This window comes from Trachurus japonicus, chromosome 7 (genome assembly GCF_045865225.1).
Source record: "Trachurus japonicus isolate A0001 chromosome 7, Traja_1.0".
In the NCBI taxonomy this organism is placed as follows: domain Eukaryota; kingdom Metazoa; phylum Chordata; class Actinopteri; order Carangiformes; family Carangidae; genus Trachurus; species Trachurus japonicus.
The window spans coordinates 33,325,242-33,343,035 of record NC_140913.1 but is presented as its reverse complement, the minus strand read 5'-3'; the positions used below and the strand labels follow the sequence as shown (position 1 = coordinate 33,343,035).

Below are 17,794 nucleotides of genomic sequence, written 5' to 3'. Positions count from 1 at the left end.
CTATATACAATGAAGGCTGGTGAGACAGAGAGAATCTGTGAACTGGCTACACAGACGTGGCTGCAGCTCATGACTCATTGTTATCTCTCATGTTGTGGTAACACTGTGACAGAGCCAGCACATGCTCACACACCACAGCAACACACAACCTTTTACAGGTTTCAGTCACTTTCAGTTTGCTTTCCTGGCATCGCAGCCTGACCTAAATACTGGAGCTGCTGTGTGTGTGTGTGTGTGTGTGCATGTGTACATGTGTGTGTGTTGTAGTAGTACTCGGTCTTGAGACCACGTTTTCAAAGTCTTAGTCTTGTCTCAGTCTCGACTTCATTCATTTTTCCTCAAGACCAGTGATGGGAGTAACAGTGCTACTTCTTTTAGTAACGACTAATCAATCAAAAAAGTTACTGTTTCCCCCGTTTTAACGCCGTTTCTCAAAATAACAATACACTCGTTTAATTGTATGTTATGTACACATCAACTGGTCGGATAAAAAGATGTAAACGGGAGAGTTAAGTTAAGTTAAAGCTACATTGTGTAGGAATTCCTCCCATCTAGCGTTGTGGTTGTAGATCTCAAGCAACTCAATCGTATTTTTCATGCTGCATTCACGTGAAAGACGGCAGACGGACGACAGCCGCTGCACGTAAAGGCATAAACAAGCCTCTATGTAAACAAGAGGTCCGTCAGCACGAGGCAAAACAATACACGTGACAATATGTTGTCATGGCGATGTCGTATTGTTTTACCCGACCCACGTTTTACCGGCTTTCTCTGGACCTCTGTGACTAAAATGACATCCGGTATGTTAGCGACGGCCGTCTGCCCGACTGCAGGTGAATGCAGCATCAGTGTAACGCTCCATTCCTCCTCACTGCGTTACCGTGGTGACTTTTCACAGACGCCACCTCGACCTGAGCCGACAGCTCCGTCTGGTGTCTCCGCTGAGTTTCCGTGGTTTCCTACCGTCACGCTGCCACTGAACGTAAAAACATGGCGACACCACATGGCAGCAGCACCGAGCTTACCGCTCCATGTAGATATGAATGATATGAACGGCTAATTCAGAGCTGAAAGGAACACTTCACTTTGTTGATGGGGGGATTACTGATTAATGGAAAACAGACTGAAGAACCAAATAATTGATTTTCATGAATAGATAACAGGAGAAGATACACAATGTCCCTTTAAGTTAAGCATTTTATTTTTGTTTATGATTATTATGAGGACTGGGACTGGATACAGTGATGGTCTTGGACTCGGCCTCAGGTTACGTGGTCTTGACTACAACACTCGTGCATGTGTGTGTGTTGACGTCACTCACCCTGGGTTTTCTCCGTGAAAATGACCTTGGAATCGGAGCTGAAGTTTTGCCCGGTGAGGATCATCTGCTGGCCGCCGAGCACCGAGCAGCTGTCCATGTCCTGCTTCTCCACCATGGGAAGCTCGTGTGCTGAGCGCTGAGCTGTGGAGAGACACATTAACACACAATAAACACTTGTGACGTACCACTTCTCATAATAAATAAATAATTTAAAGCAGAAGTAAGCGATCCGGTCGTTTTGGCTAATGCTGCGTTCCAGGCAGGCTTTTGAAACCGTAAGTTACAGCTTCAAGTCACGACTTATGACTTTGTAGCGTTCCAGGCAACCCACAACTCGTGTTTCTCCGACCTGATGCCTGTGAAAGTGCACTATAACGGCCACTCGTGTTTTTCCGACCCGTGAACTCGCACCAGATCGAACTGGTACGACTTCACAGGTCGAAAAAACAGGAGTTACGAGTTGCCTTGAACGCACCATAACGTCTTGTCAGCCGACGGAGTTAGCAGCCCCCGCCCTCGTCATGGCTCTATTGGTCCTCGTCCCTACGTCACCACATTCACACGCATCTCTTGGCTGCACACACAGCCCTTCATGCCGTTCTCTCTCCTCATTGGATAAAACTTGTAGGATACAAGAAAAGTTTTCTCCTCGGCTCAGAGCAGAGCAGAGGGACTGACAGACCCGTGTTTCGGTCCAAACACTCTATGTAAGTGATTGCTGTCGGAAGATATAACTATTTAAGACTTATATTAACATAAAAATATCGCTTACTTCTGCTTTAACTATTTCTGTGGCTGTTTTTTTTGTGTGTTTTCTGCAACAAAAAAAAGACAAAAAATCTTCAGTTCTGCTTCTCTTTTTCATTGGTGGGATTATAAAAAGACGAATTAAAGATATTACCTTTGACATTTCATGATCGGATCATTCAAGAGATCAAAGCGGCAAAAACTGTTTCTAACTCAACAGTGGGAAAACATGTCACACTTCATCTGAAAGCTCTCTGTTGGGTTTTGTGTACAGCTACCTGTTACCAAGAAGTGAGACGTGTGTGCAACAATAGAAAGGTGCTGCTGCTGCTGCTGCTGCTGAGTCATTCTACTATCAAAACCCTGTTTCACCCTCCTCTCAGTTTTAATAAGCAGCAACATCAATCACATCAATCACAAAAAGGAAGGAGGAAGTAGGATGGAGGAGGAGGGGAAGCCTGAAATTAAACTTATTTACAGTAAGAGAACAAACAAAGTGAAACAGTCTGATGCAACAGCCCTGAATATTAATATGGTACCGTGTTGCCCTCAGGCAACAAACCATATTTTTGGCCTGTCACATCTCCACAATGCTTTTAATGCTGTAATACTTTAAAAAAGAGAGAAGACCATAGAGAACCAATAACAATGCTTTAATTTATCACATGACTTTAAGGAAGCCACACTGAAACCCATTTTGGAGACTTTTTTTTTAAAGGAAACGGCCCTTTTTCGTCTGGAAAAAAAAAATTACACTAATAGACTAGTAAAGTTTAATTTTTAATAGTTCAATGCAATTTATTAGCTTATTAAATAATGGAAACTTGTTAAAATGCACCTGTTGTATAGAAAATTGCCTTGAGGCAACAGTGGACCATTATGGAATCAACACTGCAGCATGAGATTATGGTTGTGTGTGTTAAATATAATGGCCAGTGGAGGTGAACGTTTACAGAGACTGGTATTTCTAGAACAATATAAGATAGAATTTACTGTAAAATGCAATTATAATGAATCATTCTTCAAAGAAATACGCTTCGACTTTTTGAGTCATTCATTCATTTCAATGAGTCGTCTCACAATGGTAACACGACCTACTGACGTGAAGAGCTGGAGACTGGCTTCTAGCAGAGATCCTAAACACATCAGGCTGGGTTTTTATGAAAAGCTGCACATTGGTATTTTAGTGAAGCGCTGAAACAGCCTGACTCAGCATAGATCAGATCATAAAGAAGGGAAATGTTAATGTTAAAGTGTTAAAGTGTTAAAGTGAGTGATATGACTCGGACAGCGCCAGTCGTCCGCTGCTTCCTCATCCTGCAGCAGCTGAAACTCCACGCTCACCGAGGCGTCGACAAACAAACGCTCTGACCTTTGATCGGGTTAAAACAAGAGAGGATGACACCGAGGGGGGAACGCGTCTCCTCAAACGCACCGTGACACACACACATACACAAATATACACACACACACAGCGGCAGTGACAGATGCACTGTAGGTGTCATTGTGAGCAACTTTACGCCTGATTGGTTTGTTACTGACAGAAAGAAACTGGTCATTTTAAAGCAGACGGGAAGCGACGAGGGCTGTTTTTTCTGTCTTTTTTTTCTCTCTGCGATGGGGAAACAGATGGAGACAATGATTATAAAGTGATATTATTGTATTGTGTGTCATGATGAATAATTACAATGACAGCAGCAGCAGCAGCAGCGTATCGCACACAGACCGTGTTGTGAATCCTATGTGTTGGTGTTGGTGTCGGTTGACGTTAGATAAAGAGCCCTTCTTGTTTGAGTTTTGATTACACCAGGTGCTTTAATAACACTGTGTACACATGTACTGATGGACCCAAACACTGACTTTACTACTACTACACACACACACACACACACACAGCGCCCACCTACTGGATGGACGCCCTGGCTGCATAAAGACGTCTTTGTGTCCAGGACTCGGGGACGATCGGCCAGAGCTCCCAGCTCATTTGAATGCAGGTTCCTTTTTATGATGTTTATTTTGTATAAAGTTTTGTTAACTGATGAAAACATCAGCAGCCTGCAGCACATTTCATAAAGCCTGCTCTGTGTCACGGCTTCAAAACATGGTCCCGTATTGTAGACCTAACACTTCAATGTCAGATTTAGGTTTTATAATATCACTTTTTTTTGTGGTTTTGTTTAGATGTGATATATTTAGTTTTTTAATGTACCTGTACCTTAACTTCTGTCTCTTTGCATGCAAAAGGTGGACGATAATGTATTTTCTCGTCTTTGTCCTTGGAAAACTAGCTTTAAAATGAGCCATGAGTGTTTCTGTAACGTTGTGATGTCACAACAAGTCTGAAGTGCAGCTTTAAACACGTCACGCTCTAACTACAAAAGATTGTAGTGCACAACTCAGGTTTTGTGAATCGATTTTTTCTTTGTTTCTGTATTTAACTCACATTTGTTTTACTTTGTTTTATTTTGCATCATTTGTATGTTACATTATTTAGGTAAATTATTTCACTTTGCATTCCAGATTATTTTTCTTTGATTCTCTATTTTATAATTGTGCAATTGGAGTGTTTTACCTGAAACCTAAAGCTCTATCTTTATTCAGTCAGAAGAGAAACAGAGAAAATGTAAAAAGCCGTTTCCTTACAGCACTCGATGGGATGCGAGGCGGCCTGCAGAGAGACATGCTGTCCTCCAGGCTGAGGTATGTGCACGCGGAACACCAGCCGGACTCGGGTGTTTTTCCGGCCGACGTCCGTCTCGCCCTTCCTCAGCTCAATGTCGGCGTTCCTGAGCTTCAGGATCCCGGCGCAGTCGATTCTACAGGTAAATGCACAGATACTGGTCCATTTAACTAACGTAACATTGAATTGGTAGAGATTTAAATGTTAGCGTGTCATTTTTAATTAAAGAAAAAAAGCGAAACAAAACAAAAAACGATTAAAATAACACAAACATTTGGTATAGATGACAATTCATGACCTGAATATTTCAAACACTTCCCCTGTGAGATTAAGAATTGGTCATAATATTAATAGATACTTGAAATATTTTGTGTAAACAATGAGTAATGTAATTATATTTTGACTACATTTGATTTTACACATTCATAGTGTTGTGAAATTAATTAATGCATAATAATCGTGATAATCGTAACACCGTGATTATTTCTCTGACAATAATCGTACCAATTGTGACATACCTAATATATATATATATATAAGCAACAATTTATATGAGAGAGAAAAAGCAGAGTCCGTCCTCACATTGCCTTCATGTTGTTCTTGGGCTCCAGCGGGATCTCCAGGACTTTGGTGCCGTGGATGATCTTCTCGTAGCTGGTGGTGGTGACCGTCTTGCCGGTGATGCGGTGGACCTGGTAGAAGGCGTGCGGCTTGAGGATGCGCTCGTCGGCCGTACCGATGAAGATCTGCAGGCCGAGCGGCTCCTTGCCTCTGTAGCCGTGCAGCTGCAAAAACACACACACAAGAAGAAACTTGATACTTTTCTTTCTTTTCTTTTCTTTCCATTTTTTCTTTTTTTTCAGTCGAAACTCCTGCTGTCAGACGACTCAACAGTTCTGTACGGAGGAAATGTTTGAGTCACTTTAAAACTGCTTGTGTTTCTCCGTAGCCTGTTTCCAGATGTTGCCCCCCCCCCGAGGTGGCTAATCAGTGTCAGACCCACGTGTAAACGCATGAGTCTTCCACCGTCGACGACGATGAGCCTTGAACAGCGGCCAGCGCAGAGCTCACATCCTCTTCTCTACCAGCTCTTTCATAACCGAGCCGAGAGGAAAAGAAGAAGAAGAGAGGAAGAATGTAGCAGGGATCCTCACTCCCACTTTCACCGAGGGGGGGGGGGCTGAAAATGTCTTTACCAGCTCAGTCTGACTGGTTTTTAATGTCTCTCTCTTTCTCTGCAGATACTTAAATGTAGCTGGTTTGTGGTTTTGTTTAGATGTGATGTGTTTTACACATGTAAACTTCTGTCTCGTTGCATGCAAAAGGTGGACGATAATGTATTTTCTCACCTTTGTCCTTGGAGAATTTGCTTTAAAATGAGCCATGAGTGTTTCTGTAACGTTGTGATGTCACAACAAAGCAGTCATGACAAGTCTGAAGTGCAGCTTTAAACACGCCACGCTCTAACTACAAAAGATTGTAGCGCACAACTCAGGTTTTGTGATGTTTTGTGAATCTATTTTTTCTTTTATTCTTGTATTTAAAGGGATAGTTCAACATTTTGGCAAATTGGCCCATTGCCATAATCCCTATAGTCATAGCAGTAGATTTGTTACCTTTAATTGTCGGTGCAAGATATTTTTAGAACGGCGGAGCAGAGCCGCGAGCTGCTCAGAGCTACGCTACGGAGGCTCATGGGATTTCTTGGTTTCCCTCATCAAACTCATCAAATACACAATCCAACAACTCCACAATGCTCTGGTGGACAAGTTGTGACCTGCACATTCACCACGCTATGAGATAGTAACAGAACGTTACCACACAGAGTTGTTTTAGAGGGAAATACAGAGACTGCTTGGTGAAAAACGCGCATCAGCGGTTTTGCATGAATTTCCTCTAAAACAACTCTGTGTGGTAACGTTCTGTTACTATCTCATAGCGTGGTGAATGTGCAGGTCACAACTTGTCCACCAGAGCGTTGTGGAGTAGGCCAAATTTGCCAAAATGTTGAACTATCCCTTTAACGCACAGTTCTTTGCTGTTTTACTTTGTTTTATTTTCCATCGTTTGTATGTTATGTTATTAAGGTAAATTATTTCACTTTAGTCTAGAGTTGGTTTCTACCTCATTCTTCTTATTATTTTTTCTTAGATTTTCTATTTTATAATAAATTGTGCAAATAAACTAAACAAAGTGTGGAGTGTTTTACCTGAAACCTGCTCTATCGTTATTCAGCCTGCAGAGCTGTTCTTAAAGACTGACCGGTGTTTAATCTCTCTCTCTCTCTGCAGAGACTGGAGAAAGAGAGAGAGAGAGAGATAGTGAAGGAGAGGAAAAACTAAGAGAGAAGCTACTTTTAGCCTGAGCAAAACCTGCAAAAACCACAAAGCAGCATCACCGACGTTGCATCTGGTTTGTCACCTTTATCACTGAATAAACCGGTTGCAGGATGATGAAGCAAACAGACGCTGCTGCGGGTACGAGGAGATGCCACAGCGGTGAGTCGGTCGGACTTCCTCGGAAATACAGTTTATTTATTTAAAGGGTGAAGGGAGGAGGAGGAGGAGGAGGAGGAGGAGAGGAGGAGAGGAAGGAGAGGAGGAGAGGAGGAGGAGGAGAGGAGAAGGAGGAGGAGGAGGAAAGGAGAGGAGGATGAGGAGAGGAGGAGAAGGAGAGGAGGAGGAGAAGGAGAAGGAGAGGAGGAGAGGAAGGAGAGGAGGAGAAGGAGAGGAGAAGGAGAAGGAGAAGTAGAAGGAGAGGATGGGGAGGATGAGGAGAAGGAGGAGAAGGAGAAGGAGAGGAGGGGAGGAGAGGAGGAGGAGGAAAGGAGGATGAGGAGAGGGAGGAGAGGAGGAGAAGGAGAAGGAGGAGAGGAGAAGGAGAGGAGGAGGAGGAGAGGAGAAGGAAAGGAGAGGAGGAGAGGAGAAGGAGGAGAGAAGGAGGAGAGGAGAAGGAGGAGAGAAGGAGGAGAAGGAGGAGGAGAGGAGGAGGAAGGGAGGAGGAGGAAAGGAGGAGGAGGAGAAGGAGAGGAGGAGGGAGGAGGTGGCATCAGAGAGAGAGAAACAAGAAGAGTTGTGTCTCTGTCATTGTCTGTGTGACATGATGAAGATCCGACAGTCAGCAGCTGTTGCCGAGTGTAAGCAGAAACTATGGCAACGTGGAGGAGCAGGCCAGGTCCACACACACACACACACACACAGAGAGAGAGAGGAAGCCGACTGCAAACACTCGACGGGGCCATGTGAGCGGTCGGGGCCGGTTGTCATGGCAGTAGAGCAGGAGCAGTGAGTCATGACAGAGCAGCAGCGTAGGAAAAGTAAAGTGGAGGGTACAAGGCTGAGGAAGAGAGAGAGGGAGGGAAGGAGGGAGGAGGCGGAGGAGGAGAGGGAGGAGGAAAGGAGAAGGAGGAGGAGGAGAGGAGAAGGAGAGGGGGATGAGGTGAGGAAAAGGAGAGGAGAAGGAGGAAGGGAGGAGGAGGAGGAGAGGAGGAGGAGGAGGAGGAGCGGAAGAAGAGGAGAAGAGGAGGAGAGGGAGAGGAGGAGGAGAGGAAGAAGAGGAGAGGGAGAGAAGGAGGAGGAGGAGAGGAGGAGAAGGAGGAGAGGGAGAGAAGGAGGAGGAGGAGAGGAGAAGGAGAGGAGGAAGAAGGGAGCGATGGCGAGGTGAAGGAGTGCAGCCGCGGCGAACGAGGCCGGACCGTCGTCTGATTGGCCGAGGCAGAGCTGACCTCAGGGCGGCGACTTTTACTTCACTTCCAGACGAGTCCCCACCACCACCATCATCATCACCAACAACAACAACAACAACAGCTTGGGAGCGTTGCCACGGCGACACAAAGAAAAAGGGGAAGTGGGATGTATTCTTGGAACGACGCGGCGGAAAACCGTAACTCTAACTGTGTCAGAGCTGTTTTTCATTTTTATACAACAACTATTTTGTCCTCCTTCCAAAGTGCAGGAGCAACAGATTTAAAAAGTGCATTTGTACCGGCAACTAAATAAAAATAAAATAAGATAAAATAAAATAAAACAGAGAAGGGACAAAACTAATAAATACTTATATGAAAACAACTTTAGAGTTGCACAGATTATACACAGAACACATATTCACATACGTGGTGCTTCACACTTGATAATAATAGTCATAATAATGATTTAAAATAATAATAATATAAGACTTTCTATGAAGACCACATCTATAGTGCATTATGAGCCGAATTATAATGCTCATTATAATCAATCATAATGCATTATTACTACATTCATAAACACACATAATGCACTATATCAACAGTTATTTATAACTATGAATCTAGCTAATAATGACTTATAAATCCAAGTGTCTTATTATGAGTACTCTTGACTGGTTATAAACTGATGGGGCTTATAATACATTATACTACGACTCATATGCTATAATACTCCATGAAGGATCATAAGTTAATAATGTATGCTTGTGTACGCTCATAATGCAGTATAGATGTGGTCTTCATAGAAAGTGTTACCACAATAATGTAAAAAAAAATACTGATACTGATACTTTGTATACATAAGATAAAGATTATTATTATATAGTCTGTGCTGTTGTGTTGCAACTATGCAGATATCCCTCTGCAAATGAAATAAAATACAAAAGTGCAGGAGCAACAGATTTAAAAGTGCATTTGTACCAGTAACTAGTCGTCTAAAATACTTTACGACTACTACTACTACTACGACGACACTGGATTCACAGTGTGAGAGAGAAATTATATCAGAAAACTTTCTCCTTCTTCTTCTCTTTTTCTTTTCTTCCCTCTTTTCCTTCCCTCCGTCTCTGGACCGCAGCCTGTGATCGGTTTCTCTACGTCTCTACGTCCGTCCGTCTGTCTGTCTGTCTACTAATACGAGGGTTTTTACGGCGCTTGAAGTGAAGTCGGCTTCCTATAATACTGAACGACTCCCTCCCACACAGTCAACAAACACACAAGTGTGTAAGAGGAAGTGAGAGGACAACGTGAACACTGATCTGTCTGTGTGTCAGTGTGTGTGTGTGTGTGTGTATCAGTGTGTGTGTGTGTGTGTGTGGTCAGGACGCAGCGGCAGCGGCAACAGACTCTATTTTAAGGATGGAAGTCAAATAACAGAAATCAGAGAGGCCTGTGTTCGTCACTGACCTGAGTTCAGTTGTGAGGGTTGTGATGAAGCCACAGGGCGGTTACACTGTGTCATCGTGTGTGTGTGTGTGTTTATGTGTGTGTGTGTGTCTGGAGGTTAAGTGTGTGATTTGTTTTCCCAAAAAGTGGATTAAAAAAAGGGGGAAAAGGAGCGGTGATGAGAAGAAACTCAATCACTCACTCATCTACAGTCATTTTCATAGGAGTTTTGTCCGCGGGGCAGAAACACTTACACCAGCAGCAGCAGCAGCAGCAGCATTAACAGCTGAGTGCATAATGAGTAGGAAATACCATTACACGCAACCCCCCTCTCCCCCCCTCCCATCAGGGCTGCCTCAGGCTCCCAGACCAGAAGGATAATTAACGGAGCGGCCTGACAACATGCCTTCATGTCTTCACTCAGAGCTCATAAATGGAGCCTTTAACACCACTTCAAAAAATAATTAAAAAAAAAAAGTCCAGAGAAGACTAATTAACTCTGTTGACGACTCTCTGTCTCCTGTGTTGTCTTATTTTCTGGTTTGGAAACATTAATCTCCACCTGTACGTATGTAGGACTGGAGGATGATATTGATTTGCTCAATATTGATCAGCACTGACACTTATCCTGGACTATTTGCACTTATATTACCTATTACTTTTTTCGTACGTTTGTTTTATTGTGGCCTGATGCAAACGTAATTTCGTTCTATAATAGATCTTGATGTAATGTCTGAATGACAATAAAGAAAGACAATCTATTCTATTCTATTCTTTTCTATTATTGATTTGTACTGGCTTTGAAATTACTTTCCCTGACATCGAATATGTGAGTTGTTTTATCGTTGCTTCGGTTTTATGTCGTCCTTCTGTATCAAACGAACTCTCCTGCAAAACTAATTTTCCTCTGGGGACAATGAACTTAACTTACTGTAACTTAAATGAACTTAACTTCAATGAACTTAACATAACAAGTTCTAACATCTACAGTATAAAAAACTTTCATTTTGTGTTGATTTTGGCGACCCCTGTGGACAAAAGCGGTAGTGACTACTGCCCTTCCCATGAGCTTATCTGGCTCGCATGTGTGGCGTAAATCGTTTTGTCCGGTGGACCGACCCAAACAAAAGACTTCTGCACATCCGGTTGAAAGTTCTTTGTGTAGTTGCCATTGGTCTGGACATGGAACAACAGTAAAAACAAAACTGTGACGGCTGCGCAGCGGCCGGCGGCCGTCCTGCAGCACCGGCCGTTCTGGTATTCTCCAGAACGTCCAGATGGCCAGTCCGCCCCTGCGTCACGCTGCCACTGAACGTAAATACCTCCATGCTGCTCGTATGTAATGTCTGTCTGTCCGACATTACATACAAGCAGCATGGAGGTATTTGGATGTTTTTTGGTGTGCCTTTTTGTTACGAAGACAGTTGGTATCCATTTGCAACCGTTATATGGACATGCAGTGCTGCACGGAGACCCCCTGTAACTCAGAGAAGCCACGGAGGACTCTGAAACTTCTCCCAGCCCTTAGTCCACATGAGGGGGAGGAGATAATGAGTGAAATTTCAATTTTGGGTGAACTATCCCTTTAACTTAACTCTGACCTGACCAGTTTGAGCCCTGGACCTTGTTCAGTTCGTACCTGGACCACCGGGTGTCCTCCTGTGGGGGCTTTGACGGCCCCCCTGCTCCCCTCCGTCTCGTAGTGAGCTCTGTGATGAGGCTTCGGCTGCACGTCGATGTGGAGCTCGTACTGGTCCGTGCGGCTGGGGATGGGCCACTCCAGCGGAGGCAGCGAGGCCACGGGGATGCTGCACCAACCAGACAGAGACAGAGACACACAGACAGAGAATGAGTGGACGATGTCGACGACGTGTAAATGAAAAGTTATAAACTCTGACTTCCAGGCTCCTTTTTAGGGACGATAACTTTCATTGTTGATTAATCTGTCGATTAGTTTAGAGGTGCAACAATTAATCGAACAATAATCCATTAAATTAATCGTCAACTATTTTGATAATCTAATAAATGGTTTGAGTAGTTTTTAAAAGAAAAAAAAAGTCAAAATTCTCTGATTCCAGCTTCTTAAATGTGAATATTTCTGGTTTCTTTGTTCCTTTATGACAATAAACTGAGTCTCTCTTTGGTTTGTGGACAAAACAAGACATTTGAGGACGTCGTCTGGTGTGATGTTTTTCAACATTTTACTGACCAAACAACTAATCGATTAATCGTTTACATCATCGACAGATTAATCGATAATGAAAATAATCGTTAGTTGCAGCCCTAGATTAGTTGTTTGGTCAATAAAATGTTGAAAAACGTCAATCAGTGTTTCCCAAACCACCAGACGACGTCCTCAAATGTCTTGTTTTGTCCACAAACCAAAGAGAGACTCAGTTTATTGTCATAAAGGAACAAAGAAACCAGAAATATTCACATTTAAGAAGCTGGAATCAGAGAATTTGGACTTTTTTTCCTCTTAAAAAACTACTCAAACCGATTATTAGATGATCAAAATAGTTGACGATTAATTTAATAGTCCTCATTGTGCGATTAATCGATTGATTGTTGCTCCTTTTACCTGCAGATGCTGGGGACGAGCGGCTTGGACCAGATCTGCGGGATGACGAAGAACGGCTCGGCGGCCGGTTTGGTCTTGATGTCCTGGTCACATGACACCAGGTGGTTCCCGTCGCCGTGGTTATCCGGGTACAGCGTGTAAACCTGGTTGGACTTCTTCACGATCTTGGTGGGCATGAGGCCCGGCTGGACGCCGCCGAACCCGTTCATGGCGTCGGCGAGGCTGCCGCCGTGCGTGGTGTAGTGGCCGGCGCCGATGATGCCGTGGTCGTCGTGGTGATGGCTGCCGCCGTGGGGGGAGGGGCTGCGGGAGCGGTGTCCGGCGGCGACCAGCGCCGGGTTCCTGTACATGTCGTAGGTGCGTTTCCCTAGTGACAGGGAGTGGTGGGAGAACAAAATCGATTCACGTAAGTATTGCAATATTTTGGAGGGGAAATATACAGTATGTTTCCTGGAATAGTATATATATGATATATATATCATAATCCCTATAGTCATAGCAGTAGGTTCGTTACCTTTAATTGTCGGTGCAAGCTATTTTTAGAACGGCGGAGCAGAGCCGTGATCGTGCTCAGAGCTACGCTACGGAGGCTCATGGTTCTTGGTTTCCCTCATCAAACTCATCAAATACACAATCCAACAACTCCACAACGCTCTGGTGGACAAGTTGTGATCTGCACATTCACCACGCTATGAGATAATAACACAACGTTACCACACAGAGTTGTTTTAGAGGGAAATTCATGCAAAACCACTGATGCATGTTGCCTTCAGGGACAGTTTTTCATCAAGCAGTCTCTGTATTTGACTCTAAAACAACTCTGTGTGGTAACGTTCTGTTATTATCTCATAGCGTGGTGAATGTGCAGGTCACAACTTGTCCACCAGAGCGTTGTGGAGTTGTTGGATTGTGTATTTGATGAGTTTGATGAGGGAAACCAAGAAATCCAATGAGCCTCCGTAGCGTAGCTCTGAGCAGCTCACGGCTCTGCTCCGCCGTTCTAAAAACAGCTTGCACCGACAATTAAACCTAACAAACCTACTGCTATGACTACAGGGATTATGGCAATGGACCAATTTGCTAAAAATGTTGAACTTATCCCTTTAAATCGAATCTGCATCCAAAAAAATCATAGAAGAATCGAATCGGGAGGAAACAGCGTATCGTCCCAGCCAGCCTTACCTTGCGGCGAGGTGGAGCGCGAGCCGGCTCTCGGGGACGGCGAGCGGTGGCCGAGGCCGTCCTCGCCGCCTACTAGGCCGGCGCTGCGCGGCGAGGTGCCCGGCGAGGTGCGGGGCGAGCCGCCAGTGTGGATGTTCTGCAGCCGCGGACACAGGTCTCCGGGGTTGTTGTTCTGGCCGCCGCCGCTGCTGGGGGACACGCAGGGCGACGCCCACGGCGAGTAGCTCTCCGAGTGCCAGCTGGTGGAGGAGTTGCTGCTGGCCGGGCTCAGGCACTGCGGCTCGCGGTACGGCTGGTTGTTGTTGTCGTGGCCCGGCACGGTGAGCGTGGGCCGCGGGCTGATGTTCAGGTGCTGGCTCTGCAGCGAGTCGCCGCGGCCGTGGTTGTGGTAGTGCTCGCGGGACGGCGTGATCTCGATGCGCGGGCTCAGGGCCAGGCCCGGCGGCCGCGTGCTGCCGTTGTCCAGGAAGCTCCTCGCCACCGCGTCCTGGTGCTCCACGTAGGCCGACAGCACCTCGGCGCCGTGGTGGTGGTGGTGGTGGTGGTGCTCGCCGCCGTAGGGGGGGCTGCAGGACTTGAGGCCGTACGGCGAGGCGTCCTCCAGCGGGAACGCCTGCTCAGACTCGGGGCTGAGGACTTTGTGAGACGCGAGGTTGGGGTCATCTGCAGAGGAGCAGAGAGGGAAACACTCAGTTATTCTCATTGTCCATTAATCTGTCGATGATGTAAACGATTAATCGATGAGTTTAGAGCTGCAACATTTAATCGATCAACAATCGTCAACTGTTCTGATAATCTAATAATCAGTTTGAGTAGTTTTTAAAAGAGAAAAAAGTCCAAATTCTCTGATCTGAGCTTCTTAAATGTGAATATCGTTTCTTTGTTCCTTTATGACAATAAACTGAATTTCTCTTAGTTTGTGGACAAAACATTTGAGGACGTCGTCTGATCAACATTTTATTGACAAAACAACTAATCTAGGGCTGCAACTAACATTTATTTTCATCATTGATTAATCTGTCGATTATTTACTATTAACGATTAATCGATTAGTTATTTGGTCAATAAAATGTTTTAAAATATCAATCAGTGTTTCCCAAACCACCAGACGACGTCCTCAAATGTCTTGTTTTGTCCACAAACCAAAGAGAGACTCAGTTTATTGTCATAAAGGAACAAAGAAACCAGAAATATTCACATTTAAGAAGCTGAAATCAGAGAATTTGGACTTTTTTTTCCTTAAAAAAAAACTACTCAAACTGATTATTAGATTATCAAAATAGTGGACGATTGATTTAATAATTGATTAATTGTTGCTGCTCTAATCACAACCAGAGACATTCAGCATCATCATTACAACATGAACCTGCACACACAAGTTCAACTTCTTCTTAATGTTGACATTTCCTCACGTGGTTATCAGAGCCCACATCAAAACCCTGTGCAACTTACTTCCTGTTTCTCTCCTTCATTAATAATAATCATAAATCATAAATCAAACATTTTCCACCACAGAGAACTAATGACCCAGAGCAGAGCAGAGCAGAGCAGAGCAGAGCGGCTGAACCGTGAAGCCTGGACCGATCAACAACGGGACAAACCTTGCTGCTCTCCCGCAGCGAAGTCGCTGCTCGGCGGCTCGTACTCAAACAAGTACTCAAACTGCAGATCCTCATCGGGGTAGTGGACTCGGCTCAGCTCTTCCTCCAGGTCGTTGTCGTCGTAGAAAGTGCTCATCTGTCTATAAATGTTTTCTCCTCGGGGTGAAGGAAGGGACGGACGGACGGAGAGCCGCGGCGGAGGAAGAGGAGGAGGAGGAGGAGGAGGAAGAGGAGCAGGAGGTGCTGCTGCTGCTGCTGCTGCTGCTGCTGCTGCTGCTGCTGCGCTCGGGGAACCTGTTCAAGTGTCAACTGATGCATCGGTGAAGCTGCTGCAGGAGGTGAAGCTCAAGTTTCCTGTTTCAGCTCCGCCGCCGCAGTTATTTTCAGACGAAGGCGGGTCTGAGTTCAGTTCAGTTCAGTTCAGTTCAGCTCAGCTCCGTCGACATCACCTTTACCTTTACCTTTACCTTTATCACCTCTGATCGGTGATCATGCGACGAGGAAGAGGAAGGACGACGAGGAGGAGGAGGAGGTTTATAAAAAAAAAAAAAAGGTAAAAGTGAAGCTGGGGATGAATTAACAGACAGATGAGGCTGAGAACAGCCTCGTGCTGCCCCCGGGTGTCTGACAGGCGGCACTGACGCAGCAGCGCGCGCTCCGGCTCCTCACCTGACGCACAGCTGTCAGAGCTCGTGGAGGAGGAGGAGGAGGAGGAGGAGGGGAGGAGGGGGGATAAAAGATCACTGAGACGTTTAAAGCACACGTCAAACACCGTCTCTGCTCTGTTTGGTGGACTTCCTGTTGGATGAGGAGGACGCACGGCACGCACGCACGCACGCGGAGGGAACCCCCAGATTTACGCAGCGCGCGGCGCAACATCTGCAGCAACAGGGCGTTCCTCCCTCCCTCCTTCCAGCTGTGGCCTTCCACCCACTGGGCCGACGGCCTGCCTGCTCTGTCAGCACAAACCACACATGTGCAGCGTGAAGCTCCGCTCCGCTCTGCTCGGTCTGTGACGGTGTTACACACAAACGCCCCTTTCATTATAGTGGAGGAACGGAACGGAACGGAACGGGTTAACCGTGTCTGACCCAAATGAACCAGAACCGACGGCGATAATGTAAAAAACCCACGATATTACATAGTGACAATCAGTTAAACACAACATTAACACCATTAGACTTATTGCATGAGTCTAATTAAAGGAAAAAGTGTTAAAATCTTAATTATTGCGTTAAAAACATCTGTATACAGTCAGGTGAGTTCACGTGACATGAATAGAGACATTCTTCCCCTCGTTATTAAACTCGTGTCATAAAAATGTTAAATTAAAAACCTGACAAACATGGTTATAAATCGTATTAATCCAAAATGTACCCTAAAACATTTAAAGTATTTTATCATTACACTCTCCGGTGTTTCCATGGACGCGCAGCGTGTTTCAGCACAAACATCAACATCCCAACAACATCAGCTACACACACACACACAAACACACACTCTCTCTAACACACAAACACACACACTCTCAGGCTAACACTCTGCTCTATCGATTGAAAATCAAATGGGTTGATTACCAGATAATCACAACACTTCAGCAGTACCTTGATCCATCGACCTCATGGTGTGGTACTGTGCCAGCCTCCAAGTATCTCTAAACATCTGGAGAGAAAAAGGTGAAAAATAATAAAAAATAAAAAAATAAAAAATAAAATAAAAAGTTGGTGGGGGGAAAAGAAAATCACTGTCCTCTGCTGACAACCATGGCAGAAGAATTAAAAAAAAAAAAAAAGTCGAATAAGAAGGAGACGGTCTTCAGTTGTAAATGTTGAAAAAAGAAAAAAAGAGGCGAAACAGCGAAGAAAGAAAAAGTCTGTTAACGTTGAGAAAAGTTGAAGCTGCGACACAAGCAGCTGCGCGCAAACTCCCGATCTGTTCAAAAAACATGCAGCAGCCGCATCAGCTCCAGCTCCAGCTCCAGCGCTGCTGCTGCTGCTGCTTCTGGTATGAACTGAAGTCCGTCTTCTGCTCCTTCCTAGAGCTCTATAAGGATTACTTGGAGTATCTAAGAGCGGCTTCCTTCCCCGCTCTGGGTGTTTATAATGCCCCAATGCTGTAAAATAAAGGGATTCCCTCAGTGTTTCCTCCTGTTTGTGCGCCTTTGCCATGGAAACCTGGAGCCGGTCCATGTCGGAGACTCAGGGCTTTCCTGCAAAGCCCCACACTCAGGAATCCATGACGTCTCCGGCTCCTGCGCCAAAGCATTTCTGCGGCTTCTCTCAGACAGTAGCACACAAGAACTTCATTGTAGGGATGAAGAAATTACTGTAGGACACAGAGAGAGAGAAACACACACACACACACACACAGAGGGGGGGAGAAAGTGAAAAAAAAAGACTTTGATTACAGGATGAACTACATATGAGATTTACTTAACACACTTTTTAAAACCAGACTTTGTAAATGTGTTATATATTTTTTTTAAAAGCAGACAGCAGCTGGGCAGCTCCGGCTCTCAGGGTCATGGCTGCTCCTCCTGAACATGGAATAT

At 45.0% G+C, this 17,794-nt stretch overlaps 1 protein-coding gene across 4 annotated transcripts in view; it reads right to left on the bottom strand.

The window, feature by feature from the left end:
- nfatc2a (nuclear factor of activated T cells 2a) overlaps positions 1 to 16,979 on the bottom strand; it is a 37,007-nt gene extending 20,028 nt beyond the window's left edge. For 3 of the 4 annotated variants that reach the window (XM_085782937.1, XM_085782936.1, XM_085782939.1), the window contains exons 1-7: positions 15,244 to 15,409; positions 13,643 to 14,305; positions 12,461 to 12,827; positions 11,519 to 11,687; positions 5,331 to 5,533; positions 4,712 to 4,884; positions 1,322 to 1,462 (exon numbers count right to left, since the gene is read on the bottom strand). In XM_085782937.1, coding sequence (XP_085639063.1) covers positions 1,322 to 1,462; positions 4,712 to 4,884; positions 5,331 to 5,533; positions 11,519 to 11,687; positions 12,461 to 12,827; positions 13,643 to 14,305; positions 15,244 to 15,379 — 1,852 coding nt within the window. In that variant the 5' untranslated portion in view covers positions 15,380 to 15,409. Of the gene's footprint in view, positions 1 to 1,321; positions 1,463 to 4,711; positions 4,885 to 5,330; positions 5,534 to 11,518; positions 11,688 to 12,460; positions 12,828 to 13,642; positions 14,306 to 15,243; positions 15,410 to 16,847 lie in introns of those variants that run through there. The other variant, XM_085782940.1, reaches the window with a different exon arrangement.
- Positions 16,980 to 17,794: the final 815 nt, after the last annotated feature.